This window comes from Mauremys reevesii, linkage group 10, assembly GCF_016161935.1.
Source record: "Mauremys reevesii isolate NIE-2019 linkage group 10, ASM1616193v1, whole genome shotgun sequence".
Taxonomy (NCBI): Eukaryota; Metazoa; Chordata; order Testudines; family Geoemydidae; genus Mauremys; species Mauremys reevesii.
In genome coordinates, this window is record NC_052632.1 from 54,568,496 (window position 1) to 54,583,933 (window position 15,438).

A 15,438-nucleotide genomic window follows, 5' to 3' on the forward strand; every position below is an offset into this window, starting at 1 on the left:
ACAGAACTCTGCTGTGTTTGTCAGTATCCCAGCATGAGCTCCTACTGTAACTGCATAGTTAGTAGCATACTAAATGTACTGTAACTGCCCTCCTGAGAATAGTTCAGGATGCATACAAAGAGAGTGCCTATTTTTAGAAGAGCAATACATTTTGGTCCTTATAAATTTTCCTATGACAATTGTCTCTGAAGTACTTGCTGCTTTCTGCTTAATACATCACAGAACTTGTGCCTGTCTGTTACTATGCACAGCCAGTACTTGGATGTCTCTAGTGAAGGCAGACACCTTAAACAGAACATGGAATAACATAGCTTGACAGAGGTTAGCCCCATGGGCATCGGATGAGGATTAAGTTCCAAATTCTTTTTCTAAGTATTGAGTGGGTGAGAGGTGGAAGGTTATTCCAAGAGTAAAGTTCAGATACAGAGGAGCTTTTTTGAGCTAGGTCTGTAATGTATTAGGGACATTCTTTCCTTGAACATCAGGTAGTGCTTTCTAAGCCGATTAATGCTTTATTGTCAGTTCACTGCCTCTTACAAGCCACTTGGCAGAGTCATTTCCAAGAATTTGCTCCCTTGAATGGAGAGATGGGGAGAGGAGGTGGAAGCCTTTTTGCTATGGACTATGCTGTAGTCCTGTTCTATTTATACACCACCAGCAATGTACAGCTGTTTAGAGACAAAAGACAAGGTTGCTGCCCCAGGAACTTAGAGCCTAGGTTCTATGTGGGCCCCATAAATGTACTCCCATGCTTTACAAAGCCAGGACAGGAGGGTCTTGTCTGCATTGAGTTTTAGGCCATGAATGTAGCTGCACTGGTACAAACCTCTATGTGCTGCACTGATGGAACCTGTGCTGTGGACTGGTGCAGCCTAGCCTGCTTTCAAATTGGATTATGCTGCACTGGTGCAAGTTGCTGTTTACTCCGGTGCACTGACTGCACTAGGAGTTTGCACCTATTATGGAATTACACCAGCTCCTTTCTCGGGGGTCTGGAGAGGGAGGCCTTGCTCCATCGTCGACCACGTACCCATCCAGGACATTTGTAGGGCCGCCACATGGTCTTCGGTTCACACGTTCACCTTGCACTATGCGATCGTCCCCCAGACCAGGGATGATGCTGGGTTTGGCAGGGCTGCCCTCCATCCTGGGAACTTATGAACTCCTACCCACCTCCAGCTTGGAATCACCTCTTGTGGAATACACATGAGCAATCACTCGAAGAAGAAGACAGTTACCTTTTCCGTAACTGCTGTTCTTCGAGATGTGTTGCTCATGTCCGTTCCACATCCCACTCTCCTTCCCCTCTGTTGGAGTTGTCTGGCAAGAAGGAACTGAGGGTGGGGGAAGCGTGCAGCTCCCCTTATACCACGCCAGGCAGGTGCCACTCCAGGGATCGCGGGCGGCGCTTTCCCTCTACGGGTACTGCTAGGGGAAAAACTTCCGGCACCGGTGCACGTGGCCAGCACGCACACCTATTGTGGAATAGACATGAGCAACACATCTCGAAGAACACCAGTTACAGAAAAGGTAACTGTCTTTTTCCAGACCAGAAAAATTACAATTGGAGACGTTGAAATGCCATTAGTTATCCTTGGGGACCCAGCCTACCCCTTGCTCCCATGGCTCATGAAGCCGTACATAGGCAGCCTGGACAGTAGTAAGGAGCAGTTCAACTATAGGCTGAGCAAGTGCAGAATGGTGGTAGAATGTGGCACAAAAAGTGGGAATGTGCTAATAAAGTTTGTGGATGACACAAAGCTGGGAGGTATTGCCAGTACAGAGAGGGACTGGGATATCATACAGGAAAATCAGGATGACCTGGTAAACTGGAGTAATAGTAATAGGATGAAATTTAATAGTGAAAAGTGCAAGGTCATGCATTTAGGGATTAATAACAAGAATTTTTGTTATAAATTGGGGACGCATCAGCTGGAAGTAACAGAGGAGGAGAAGGGCCTTGGAGTATTGGTTGAGCACAGGATGACTATGAGCCGCCAATGTGATATGACTGTGAAAAAAGCTAATGCGGTCTTGGGATGCATCAGGCGAGGCATTTCCAGTAGAGATAAGGAGGTGTTAGTACCGTTATACAAGGCACTGGTGAGACCTCATCTGGAATATTGTGTGCAGTTCTGGTCTCCCATGTTTAAGAAGGATGAATTCAAACTGGAACAGATACAGAGAAGGGCTACTAGGATGATCCGAGGAATGGAAAACCTGTCTTATGAAAGGAGACTCAAAGAGCTTGGCTTGTTTAGCCAAACCAAAAGAAGGCTGAGGGGAGATATGATTGCTCTTTATAAATATATCAGAGGGATAAATACCAGGGAGGGAGAGGAGTTATTTAAGCTCAGTACCAATGTGGACACAAGAACAAATGGATATAAACTGGCCATCAGGAAGTTTAGACTTGAAATTAGACAAAGGTTTCTAACCATCTGAGGAGTGAAGTTCTGGAATAGCCTTCCAAGGGGAGCAGTGGAGGCAAAAGACATATCTGGCTTCAAGACTAAGCTTTATAAGTGTATGGAAGGGATGGTATGATGGGATAGCCTAATTTTGGCGATTGATCTTTGACTATTAGCGGTAAATATGCCCAATGGCCTGTGATGGGACACTAGAGAGGGTGGGATCTGAGTTACTACAGAGAATTCTTTCCTGGGTGTCTGGCTGGTGAGTCTTGCCTACATGCTCAGGGTTTAGCTGATCGCCATATTTGGGATCGGGAAGGAATTTTCCTCCAGGGCAGATTGGCAGAGGCCCTGGGGGGTTTTCGCCTTCCTCTGCAGTGTGGGGCACGGGTCACTTGCTGGAGGATTCTCTGCATCTTGAAGTCTTTAAACCACAAGTTGAGGACTTCAGTAGCTCAGACATAGGTCAGGGATTTGTTACAGGAGTGGGTGAGTGAGATTCTGTGGCCTGCGTTGTGCAGGAGGTCAAACTAGAAGATCATGATGGTCCCTTCTGACCTTAAAGTCTATGGGTGTATGTGCCTTTGGATGTTTGAAAGCTTGCTGGCGCTGTTTGCTGACTAGGTTAGACCTCAGCGCAGCCAACATTCCCATTGTTATTGCTGCTTGCTATGTGCTCCATAATACCTGTGAGAGTAAGGGGGAGACATTTATGGCGGGTAGGAGGTTGAGGCAAATCGCCTGGCAGCTGGTTTTGAGCAGCCAGACACCAGGGCGATTAGAAGAGCACAGCTGGGCATGCTGCGCATCAGATAGGCTTTTGAAAACCAGTTTCATGACTGGCCAGGCTACCGGGTGAGAGTTGTGGGGTGAGTTTGCATCAAGGAGAAACACACATTTGTTGATTTTAATTCCCTGTAAGCCAACCACCCTCCCCAGTTAGATCACAGCTGGCAAAGGAAATAAACTCACTATTGTTTTCAAACCAAGCATTCTTTCTTTATTAATTAAAAAAGAACTGAGATACCTGACAAAGTAGCCTGGGTGGGGTAGGGGAGGGAGGGAAGGACAAGGCCACATTGTTTGTTGTAGCCACACTACAAATCAAATGTAGTACTGTTTGAATGACAGCCTTCTGTTGCTTGGGCCATCCTCTGGAGTAGAGTGGCTGGGTGCCCGGAGCCTCTCTTCCTCCCTTCCCCCTCCCCCTCCACGCTCTTGGGCATCTGGGAGAGGAGGATATGGAACTTGGGGAGGAGGGCAGGCAGTTATACAGTGGATGCAGCGGGGGGGTCTGTGCTCTTGTTGGCTTTCCTGCAGCTCCACCAGATGTCTCATCATATCCGTTTGCTCCCCCATTAGCCTCAGCATTGCCTCCTGCCTCTTCTCATCGCGCTCACTTAATGCTTTCCTGGCCTCTGCCACTGATGCCTCCATGCATTCAGCTGTGCCCTATTAGTGCAGGAGGACTGCATGAGCTCGGAAAACATGTCATCGCGAGTGCATTTTTTTTCTGCCTTCTAATCTGCAATAACCTCAGGGACGGAGATGATAGGGGGAGCATAGAAACATTTTGCACCTGCAAGGGTATAAAAAGGGAGAGTAAAATTTAAGATGATATGTTTCTGAGAACAGAAGGGAGACTCTTTCACAGTGAATCAAGCAATTCACAGCAGACAGTACATGTGCTTGAAGTACAAGGTCACATTTTGCCTTTTATATTGAGCGCCTGCTGGTATGGTGACACATCTCACACAGCTGAGCAACAGAATTCGGTTTCCAGGCAGCCATGGTAAGCCAAAGGGTACACGGGGTTGGCTTCTTCCGCCTTCATAACATGTGGGAATGGTTTCAAACTGCAGCGCCCTCCTTTCCCATAGCAAGCAATGCCGGTTGGGTTTGCCATTTAAAAGGAGGGGCTGCAGTTTTCGAGTGGATGTGCAGCACGCACACCTCCCCCCTCCCACTGTGTGGCTGTTCTCTGGGATGATCCCTTCACCCCTCCCCCCACTGTGTGGCTATTCTCAAGGATGATCCCTTTTAGCCAAGTGCAAACAGCCCAGCAGAAACGGGGTCCTTTTACTGTTCCATTACACAAAATCCCCTATTTCAACCACGTGACCATCAATGATATCACTCTCCTGAGGCTAATACAGAAAGATATAGACCAAATGTTGCTTGAATGCAACCAAAAGCCAGGACCATTTGCTGCCATGCTTTGTGCTGCAATGATTCCAGACTACTTGCTACTGGCTTGGTGTGATTAAAGTGCCCTACCGTGGAGGATGAAATAAGGCAGCCCTCCCCAGAAACCTTCTGCAAAAGCTTTCAGAGTACCTCCAGGAGAGCTTCATGGAGATGTCCCTGGAGGATTCCTGCTCCATCCCCAGACACATTAACAGACTTTTCCAGTAGCTGTACTGGCCTTGAATGCATCCCAATTCTTCAGGGCAAATCAAACATTAAACACAATTGCTTTTAAACCCTGTACTGTAGTTACAAATGTGCACTCACCAGAGGTGCCTTCTCCAGCTTCAGGGTCCAGGATCCTGCCTTGGGAGGGTATTGGCTCCAGGGTGATGAAAAGGTCCTGCCTGCCGGGGAGAACAGATTCACTGCATGCCTGCTGTGCGTTCTCCTGCTCCTCTTCCTCACCCACAAAATCCTCCTCCCTGTTGCGTGAGACTCCCCCCTTGCAGGTGTTCACAGACAGTGGTGGGGTAGTGGTAGGGTTCCCCCCTAGAATGCCATACAGCTGATCATAAAAGCGGCATGTCTGGGGCTCTGACCCGGAATGGCCATTTGCCTCCTTTGTCTTCTGGTAGGCTTGCCTGAGCTCCTTAACTTTCACGCAGCACTGCTGTGTGTCTCTGTTGTAGCCTCTGTCCACCATGCCCTGTGCAATTTTGGCATATATATTAGCATTTCTTCTTTTTGATCGGAGTTCGGCCTGCACAGAGCCTTCTCTTCATAGAGCAGTCAGATCCAGTGTCTCCCATTCGGTCCATGCTGGAGCTCATTTGCGATTCTGGGGGGACAGCATGGTCACCTGTGCTGCTGAGCTCGTCACGCTGACCAAACAGGAAATGAAATTCAAAATTTTCCGGGGCTTTTCCTGTGGACCTGGCTAGTGCATCGGAGTTGAAAACGCTTTCTAGAGCGGTCACATTGGAGCGCTCTGCAATAGCCTCAGAGGCCAATACTGTCGAATTGCATCTGCACTACCCCAAATTTGACCCAGGAAGGTCAATTTTTAGCGCTACTCCCGTCGCTGGAGAGGAGTACAGCAGTCGATTTTAAGAGCCCTTTAGGTCGATGGAACGGGGTTGGTTGTGTAGACGCGTTGCTTATAAAATCGACCTAACGCAGCTAAATTCAACCTAACGGCGTAGCGTAGGCCAGGGCTTAGACTGTGATCTAGTCACTTCTTTTCCCCTCTCTTTGGCAAGCTAAACAATTAGAGCTGCTTAAATCTCTCACTGTCAGGTATGTTTTCTAGACTTCAAATCATTCTTGTGGCTTTTTCTTTAAACCCTTTCCCATGTTTCAATGTTCTTTTTAAAATGTGGACACAGAACTGGTGCAGTATCCGGTAAAGGTCTCACCAATGCTGCATACAATGGTAATGCCACCTTTATATTCCCGTTTTTATATCCAGGGATCACATTTGCTGCTTTAGCTGTAGCATCACATTACACTGTGTGGAGTTTGGTTTCCATCATAACTCTTTTTAATCCTTTCCAGAATTTTTACTTTCCAGGATACATTACTCCAGCCTATAAGTGTGGCCTGCATTCTTTGTTCATTAATGTATGATTCTGCTCTGTATCTGTGACCTGTTGTCCTCATTGTTTACTACCTCACCAGTCTTTTCATCATCTGCAAACATCATTAGCAATGGTTTTATATTTTCTTTCAGTTCATTGATAAAAATAATGAATAGCGTTGGATTGAGAGCTGATCCCTGCAGGACCCCCCCTAAAACCACCCCCCTTGGATGATTCCCCAGAATATGAGCTATATTGATTTTTACATCATACTAATGTTTTAATAAGAATATTGTGAAGTATTCAGACTCCTTACAGAACTCCAAATATATTATGTCAGTAATTACCTTTATCAACCAACCTTGTAATTTCATCAAACATTAGGTTTGACATTTTTTTCCATAAAACCATGTTGATTGGTATTAATTATGCTCCATATTAGCTTTTTTTTTTTTTTCCCTTTCCTTAATAATATCAGGCTAACAAGCCTATAAATTACCTGGGTTATCCTGTTGGTTTGTTTTTCAATACCATAATAACATCAGCTTCTCTACAGTCCTCTGGAACTTCCTCATTATTACAAAATTTATTAAATATTAACATCAACTGTCCACAAAGCTCTCTGGCTAATTCTTTTAAAACTCTTTTTGATGTGACTTATTTGGACTTGCTGATTTATAAAAATATTTAACTTTAGTTGATACTGTTTAACATCCTCCATAATTACTATTGGAATGGAAAGTATTTCATCATTATCTGATATGAAAACATCATCCAGTTGCAAAAAAAGGCAAATGTCATTCTGGGATGTATTAACAGGAGTGTCGTATGTAAGACACGGGAGATAATTGTTTTATTCTCTTCTGCACTGGTGAGGCCCTAGCTGGAGTACTGTGTCCAGTTTTGGGTGACACATTTTCAGAAATATGTGAACAAATTGGAGTCCAGGGGACAGCAACAAAAATAAGTAGTTTAGAAAATATGAGGAAAGGTTTCAGTCTAGAGAAGAGAAGGATGAGGGGGGACGTACGTCTTTAAATATGTAGAAGGTTGTTAAAGAGGACAGTGATCAATTGTTCTCCATGTCCACTGAGGGTCGGACAAGAAATAATCAACTTAGTTTGCAGCAAGAGAGATTTAGGTTGATTATTAGGAAAAACTGTCTAACTCTAAGGAATTGAGCACTGGAACAAGCTACCTAGAGAGATTGTGGAATCCCCATCATTGGAGGTTTTAAAGAACAGGTTAGACAAATATCTGTCAGGGATGGTCTAGGTCTGCTTAATCCAGCCTCAGTGTGGGGGGAACGGACAAGATGGCCTCTTGAGCTCCCTTGCAGCCCAGCCTTTCCATGGTTCTTTCCAAATGCAGAATCCTGCTTTGGCTGCATCATTGACAATCCCGTCATAATCACTTGTGCCCAAGAAGCTATTTTAAATATACTGATGGGAATACTGCCCACTGCAGTAAGCAGTCTTGCACTGGCAGGAGATGGGGAGGAAGTAGAATAGATCATTTAATAAGTTGTCTATTTTTTTACTACTTTGATGCCAGTTAGGAGTGATTCCAAACCGCAGTGCAGAAAGATAATACAAAAGGCTCTGCCGCGATTAGACATAGTGTGGTTCAGCTTGGAAGAATGTAGCTAGCAGTTGTGGGGGGAACTAATTGGAAGCTCATGCAGGCAGAGGGAGGGAGAAATATTGGAGTAGTGATACTGGATGAAGCTTAGGCCACGCTATCTGAGCAAGTTGGTTCTACAGTTAGGACTTGTTTAAACTGAGCCTTAAAAAATATTGTTCCCCTGACATTTTTTAAAAACCATGGTAACATGTTTATTGGGCTTGGATTTTTTTAACAAATTTTCAACTGCTGTGCTAGCACCCCAAACACTGCAGTGCTGGCCAGCACCTCAGGGTGAAATTAACTAACCTAGTTTCATTGCCCAACAAGAAAGAATGCAAAAAGTGATTGCAGAGCATAAATAGTGGGAAGATAAATCAGATTGATGACATTTTCTTTTTGGCAATCTCTGTTTTAGCGGATATAAGGAAACTTGTTTTTAATTATGTTTTATGTAAGCATGGCTGCTTAAGGGATGAAGATGAACATCAAAGTAGAGATGAGTTTGCAATGTGATATGCTGGAATGGAAGTCAGTTTAATTGTACCTCCTCAGACAGAGGCTTTATGTCAGGGACAAGGGAGATGCTAGTTCCTTTTTATGTGACTGGTGAGATTGCAGCATTCAGCACTGGGCACCTGCAGAGGGCAATAGAACAAAGACAACAAACTGTAAAGAATTTGGAGCAGAGTAACACAAATACTCAGGGCTGGCGGGGATGACTCATAAGGGACAGCCAAGGATCTGGAATGTGCAGGAGGGCGTATTGTTACACAGCTGTTCCTCCCCGATAGTTCACTAAGGGCAATGCGACGAGAGTGGTATTTTGGGTGAATCAGGGCTGAATTAACCTTTTGTGGGCCCAGTGCCAAACATTTGTCCCCCCCACCATGGGGGCAAAGGAGCATGGTGTGGGGAGGTCGGTCCCCAGAGCAAGGGGTCAGCCAGGGGCATTGGGGCATAGCATGGTGGGGCCAGCCCCACTCCACCCAACCCAGTGCAAGGGCTCTGTATACAAACCAGCAGTTGCCAGATGCACACTGGCCCGCCCAGCCCTGTGCTGCCAGCGTGCTCCTTCCGCTCGGGGGTGGGCCCATGCCGTGCCACACAGCCCCGACTCCCTATGCCCAGCGTCCCCCAGAGCTGCTATGCTCAGCGCCCCCCCACCACAAATGCACAGCGGCCTGCACACCACCACCCCTGCCCAGCACCTGCCAAACAGCCGCACTACTACTGCCCAATGCACTTCCCCACAGCCCACCACCACAACTACACAGCCCCCCACTCAGACCCCCACTGCCCAGCATCTCAAAACAGACCTTCCCCCACCACCCCGAAGACATCCCCCACTGGCCAGCAGCCCCCCCCACACACACACCTCCAGAGACCCACTCCCTCATACCCTGCCCCCTGGCCACACTCACCGGCCCTGCTGGAAGGTGACAGCATCTGCCAGGTTGAGCTGGCAGTGCAGCCAGGGCTGGTCCAATGCCGGGGTGGGGAATCACTCTGGCCTCTCGGGAGTGGCGCAATTAGCAATTTGCCAGGCCAGGGTCAATCCCCGGCCTGGCCGGACTCCCTCAGGACCCACTTGCCTGGAGATAGGGTGACCATATGTACCCGTTTGGCCAGGACAGTTCCCCTTTTAAGCTCGGTCCCGGCCATATTGACTTTTTTTTTTTTTTTTTTTTAATACAAAAATGGGCATTTATTCCGTTTGCTCTGCCAACTGATCAGCTGGCAAGAACAAACGAACAAATGCCCTGTTTACCAAAAAAGTCTGGTGCGCCCCCTAGCGGGGCGTGGAGGAACGTGTGTGTGGGGGTGGCGATGTGAGGGGTCAGGCAGTAGGGCTTGGGGTCGTGGGGGTATGTGAGGGGAGGGCAGGGGTGTGTGTGTAAGGGGGTGCAGGAGTCAGACCCTGCCCTTGCTCCACCCCACCCCAAAGCCCCACCCCTGCAGCAGGAGCCCCAGGAGCTGGCAGGATGAAGCTTCTGCCTCTGCAGGAGAGGGCAGGGGGGGTGGAGAAGAGCTAGCGAGGCCTAACTGCAGCCCAAGCAGAGTGGGCCGGGGCCCCTTTGGAGCCTGGGCCTGGAGCCATGGTGTAGCTGGTGCTGAGGTGAATATCCGGAGAAGTAGGGCAACAGGGAGATTACAAAACTGCAGCTGAGAACAAAGTGTTTCCACAGGGCCAGTCCTGTCCTGGAACAGAAGGACTGAATGGTATTTTCCATCCCCAGTGTTTTAACATCGGTGGGTAGGTTTAGGGCATGACGGTGTTAACAATGCTTGACACAGCCTGGAACAGGTATGTACTCATCTGGTGAAGGGAATCTGGGCCGCTGTGTGCAGGCACTGATGAGTTGGAGCATTTTCCAATAGCATATGCAAAGCACAGGGAAGATACTGAGTAGACTGAACGGTTCAGCAGAGAAGTGGGAGTACGAATGATCATCTGGAGGGCTAGCTAGGCAGTTCTGCTCTGGAAAGTGACCTTGTGCCTCAGTGTTTACTGGCTCTCAGTGACTCTGTATGCAGCAAGCGGGACTCCAGCACTCTCATCTTGCCTCTGCCACTGATTCATTGTGTGACCAAATCTGTACGACTCTAATTCAGTCTGTGCCTCCCCATCAAGGGTGTAAGCCAGGGAGTGAGCATGGAAAATGTGTTGTGTAGCTAGGCACTCTGTCTCTAGTCCCCATTTGCCAGTGGGAATAATCCCCCTTTGTGCACCTGGGGCACTGAGGCAGAATTAGCTACTTGTGCAGTGCTTTGGGGAAAGAGTGAGCCTGTCATAATGCTAATCCCGTCAAACTCCAGCAGAGTAGGCTCAGTGGTTTTCTTTCTATGGAAGATTAATGAATTTGCTACAATCTGTCTCTCTTCTGGATGAGACCTCACAAACGAAGACCCTGCCTCCTTTCAGTGGACATTAAAGCTACCCAGTGTTTGCCCTGGTACCCTCAGTCAGAATTTCCGAGCTCCCTGCTAAGAACAAACTTCAGTTACTTGGCATTTTATGCAAAATGAGGGACTTAACCAAATCTTCCTCTCTTACATTTCTGATCTGGTTTCCTGGTTTGAGTTGGAAATTTGAGAGCTAGAGAGCAGTCGAAAATCCACAGGCAGGGCCTGGCTGCTCTCTGGGGCTGCAGATGTTTGTTCTGTATTATTAGCAAGTTTAGAAAGTAAGTCATGCAAGTGTCAGGAGGAGAAAAGGTGAGTTCTTCTGGGCCAGGACGGTTCCTAGGCTGATGTCCTGGAGGCTGAATGAAACTGTGGCAACATGGGAGAGGCAGAACAGGTGAAGAATTGGAAGGGAACCAGGGTTTGTGGCTTTTCACTGTGATTGCTGCATTCTGTCCTCTTCCATTTTTACCCCAGGATTGCATCACATGCACAGTGTGTGGGGGGCCTGGGCTCCTCTCCCCACAAGTGGGATTAGAGCAGCAAACTACCTGTACTGTGTCCAAAGGTTTTATTTGAGGTTCCTGCTCCCCTTTATAGGAAACCTGTGTTTGTGCCCTAGCATTGGTGCGTTTCTCATGATAGCATACACACTGTGGAAGCATGGTGTGGTGTGGCTGGACTCAGAAGCAGCCCATCAGGAATGATGATGGGTTGGGAGAAGTGGTTTGGCTTGGTGCCTTGTATTTCAATAGCACATTAACTGCCAAGTAACCAATGCTCTGTGGACTGCTGGAACTACACATAAAAGCTATAAGAATGCTTGTGAGAAGCTTTATCTTGATCAATGTTTATACAAAGAAAGCCACTTAAAATGAGTTATTGTAGATATTAAAAAAAAAAAGTAAATCATGTTAACTGTAAACAATATCCCTGTGCATTTCTGAGTTAGTCATTCTGTTATAGTCTTGAGTAGTATTTTAGCAGTGCCTGAGAGTCCTCTCTGGGATCAGGGCCCGATAGGATTATTTGGGGTACAGTTTACTGATAAGCATCCCAGCCCCAAAGATCTGGTAATCCAGGCAACAAGATCCATTGGCGCAGGGAGTTTAGCTTCAAGGCTGCAGGAGTTGCAAACCTCTGCCCTAATATAGATCACACGTGTTGCAGGCACTAGGCACATGGGGAGGTTGGGATGCTGCTACAGCCTAGCACTGGTCATCTTTTAGTGTGGGCTGATCTCAGCCAGTGTATTTTCTAAACCAGAACTTCTTGTGCTTTATTGGAGTTGAGTGGGAAATGGATAACTGTTGGGCAGGCACTGTAGCTGATTCCCAGTGACCACATGGCAGGACCTTGGATAGTAGATTGGAGCTTGTAAAATGGAGTTGGAGTTGCCCAAGTTACTGTCTGTGAAACCTCTTTTATGGGCTTATGTTCAGTGAAATGCGCTGGTGGCCAGGTTTCTGTAGCATTCAGACCTGGCTGTTAATCCACTGCTTGAAATGATCTGCTCAGTCTCCATCTTGTTCCAAGGGCTGAAGCATTGTTTTGTAATGGGGATGCAGAACCTCTGTCCTGTGCACACAGCAGAGGAGCGAGTGCGAGCTCACCTTCTCCTCTCCTTGCCTTCCAGGCTGCTGCACTATTTCCGAGGACGGCACCACTTGGAGGAGATCATGTATAACGAGAACATGCGCCGCTCCCAGCTGGTCATGCTCTTTGACAAGTTTCGCAGCGTGCTGGTAGTGACCAATCATGAGGACCCTGTGATTTCAGTCTTCCAGTCCCTCTTGAAGTGACTGTGTGGAGTGTGGGAGGGGAACTGCTCCTCTGTTTTCAGCTCCCTCAGTCCTAATATTTTGTTTATATAATGTTAATACAGGCACAGGGTAGCAGCAGCCAGAGGTTCTACCCCTGCCATTGACCTTCCCAGTGACTCTCAGCAAGTCCCCCCTTCTCCCTCCCTTTCACCATCTGCCTGGGGAATGTAAACCCTGACCTGCTTGTGGACGGAGCTCTGCCCTCAAGACGCATGGGCGTGGGGCTAGAGGGGTGCACACAAGTGAAGCTGTTCAGTCCAGCTCGTTCCAGTGTGCAGTGTCTTCCCAAAGTCCCTGCCACTGGGCTGGGGTTCCTTGCTTCCTGCGCAGGCGGGGTGTGCGGAATTGAAGAAAGGTTTTACCTTGGTGTTGCTGAATAAACAACACACACTTTGACTGGACAGTGGTGCAGCAGAGCAGTGGTTTTAAAAATGGCAGTAGCATCTCCACCCTAGTCTACACTAGAATTGCTACAGCAGCGCAGCTATAGTGCTGCTAGTGTTGATGCTCTATGCTGCTGAGAGCGCTGTCCTGACAGTAGCTATGTCCACACCAGCACTTAAGTCAGTGCATCTTGCAGCGCACGGGGGGTAGCTTTTTCACTACCGAGTGACTTAAATTATACTGAAGTAAGCGCTAGTGTGTACAAGCCTTCAGTGTTGGTCTGAGACACGTAAGTGCATCGTGAGGTGCCTAAGTACCCTGGTGAATCTGTCCTTTAACTCTTTCCTGCACCTCTTGTAGGCTTTGAGTGTGTCACAGCAGTTTTGATACCTCTCTTTACCAGCTCTCTCTATGCTGCCCCTGTTGCTGGTGTGTCGCTAGCTCAGTGTGGAGTTTTCCAGCTGTGGCAGCATAGCTAGTAGCTGCCCTCAGCATCAGAGTGTCCTTGTACCCAAAGGGGCTATGCCTCCCCACCTTCACAGACTGTCTGGGCTTTCTTTCTGCTTGGGGACCTGGGTGGCTGTTGGCTTAGCAACTGGAGAAATCAAACAGGAGCATTTTTGGGTAGGGTGGCTGGGGACAACCAGCAGGGAAGCAGAAGAATGAGTCAGGCTGGGTAGGAGATGGAATGGTCACCATACTTATTAACCTCCCTCCCCTCGCCCCTATGGTTGAAGGGTTCTAGCCATGTGGAATCTCATTGCTTTCACCTAGGAGTTAAGAGCCCTGCCCTAAATGCCCACAAAACAAGTCCAGTGACATTCAGAACCCCCAGAGGAGCTTGCCACTGCTGGGAGTGAGCCTGGCTCACTCAGGCTAACTAGTGACCAGACATCCCACCTTACTCATATCATTGTAACAAAGCACATTTATTATTAAAACACCTTCCAAACCAGCACCACCCCCTGGCCGTTTCCATCAGGTCAGAGTCTGGGGCTGATAGTTAATGAAAGCACCCACACCTCTAGTCTGCAGCACCTTGCTCGCTCTCCACCTTCTTGTCCACAACACTCACGCATTTGTTCCCTCGTATATAAAACCTCAGTGGTTTCTGTGCCCACTCTCCACCATAGCTGACACCAATTCTGGCTGCAGTAACCACAGCCTGCTCTCCCGGTGCTTCTGAGCCAGGCTCCATCCAGACTGCTGTGTCTCGAGCCAGGTCCTTTTGGTCAAAGCTCTTGTTAATAGAGAATGCTTGACAGAGCTTGGCGGGCCCATTGCACAGCTGCCAGTCCTTCAGGGGTTTGGCTGATCCTTTCATCTGAGCACTTCGCAGCTGCCTCATGGTGTCCAGGCCCTGCAGAGGTTCCAAGGAACGGAGCAGGACTGCAGCCCCTTCCCCTGTGGAACAATAAGGACTTGCATGAGCATGGGCTCCTCTACGGGGGGCCTCTTACCACTCGCTGGCTGGCTGGGCTACATGTTACTCGGTGCAGGGGGTTGACAGCAATACAGAATTAATTCCAACCCTCACAGAAATCCTACACACCTCCCCTCCCGTCTATTAACTGGTACCCACTGGTCAGCAGATCAACTCAAGGGACAATAGTCTATCAATGGTGCATGCCACAGACTCTTCAGTGTATTCATCCCCACCAAACCCTGCGAGTGGTGTTAGCCCTGTTTTACACATGGGAACGGAGGCGCCAAGGACCAGATTTTTAAAGGAGTTTATGGAGTGGGCCTGTCTCCATTGAAATCAATGGATGTATGAAAATCACTAGGAGTTTAAGACCCTTTAAACATCTGATCCTTACTGACTTGCCCAAGGTCACACAGGATGTCTGTGGCAGAGCAGGGAAGTGAATTAACTGGCTGCCAAATGTCAGGCTTGTGCTCAGATTATGAGACCAACTGTCTCAGACTCCAAGGCTGAAGTGATCTCAGGTCAGATTTGTCATAGTCATGGATAGCAGGAGTCAGTCAGTAACTGGGGAGAGAGGAAAGGGCAGTGAACTCCCTTCCCCTGCTCTGACTGGCCAAACTCTCCTTGGCTCAGTCTGTTTCGTCTGTAACCATGAATTTCAATCTCCAGCCAGCTTTTCCCTGACCTCCTTCTTAGCATTAGTGTTTAAGGGAGTGTCATGGGCTGAGCTCCCTCGAGGTCCAGAGGCGCTCAGAGGTTTTCCTGTCAGCACAGCACTCTGGAACAACTGCCACATGTGAGTTCAAGGGTGGGGTACCTGGAGCAGCTCCTCAAACCCTATAGATGTGTATTCACACACCAAGGCTCAGTGCACCACCACCTCTAACCAGCCCTGGAGGAGGGGGATCAGGGCCTGGTAAACTGCAAGGGGGCGCTAGCACCCCTGACCAAGGGCCCTAGTCCATAGAAATAGCTTAGAGGTATTTTACTGAGCAGTAATGCAAGAAGCCTACAAGGTCTACACCCTGTGAGCTATTTGGCTTAAGCAGTTAGCATAAGGCTTTGAGGCCTACCAGCCTTCGCATAAGTGA

At 48.1% G+C, this 15,438-nt stretch overlaps 2 protein-coding genes across 10 annotated transcripts in view; one reads left to right on the forward strand and one right to left on the reverse strand.

Annotated features, from left to right (window-relative positions):
- Nucleotides 1-13,666, forward strand: part of NPRL3 (NPR3 like, GATOR1 complex subunit) — a 115,900-nt gene extending 102,234 nt beyond the window's left edge. For all 8 annotated transcript variants that reach the window (XM_039492698.1, XM_039492697.1, XM_039492696.1 and 5 more), the window contains one exon: nucleotides 12,348-13,666. In XM_039492698.1, the coding sequence (XP_039348632.1) occupies nucleotides 12,348-12,513 (166 nt within the window). In that variant the 3' untranslated portion in view covers nucleotides 12,514-13,666. The remainder of the gene's footprint in view (nucleotides 1-12,347) is intronic.
- Nucleotides 13,667-13,768: 102 nt separating this feature from the next.
- MPG (N-methylpurine DNA glycosylase) overlaps nucleotides 13,769-15,438 on the reverse strand; it is a 49,980-nt gene continuing 48,310 nt past the window's right edge. For both annotated transcript variants that reach the window (XM_039492700.1, XM_039492701.1), the window contains one exon: nucleotides 13,769-14,322. In XM_039492700.1, the coding sequence (XP_039348634.1) occupies nucleotides 13,943-14,322 (380 nt within the window). In that variant the 3' untranslated portion in view covers nucleotides 13,769-13,942. The remainder of the gene's footprint in view (nucleotides 14,323-15,438) is intronic.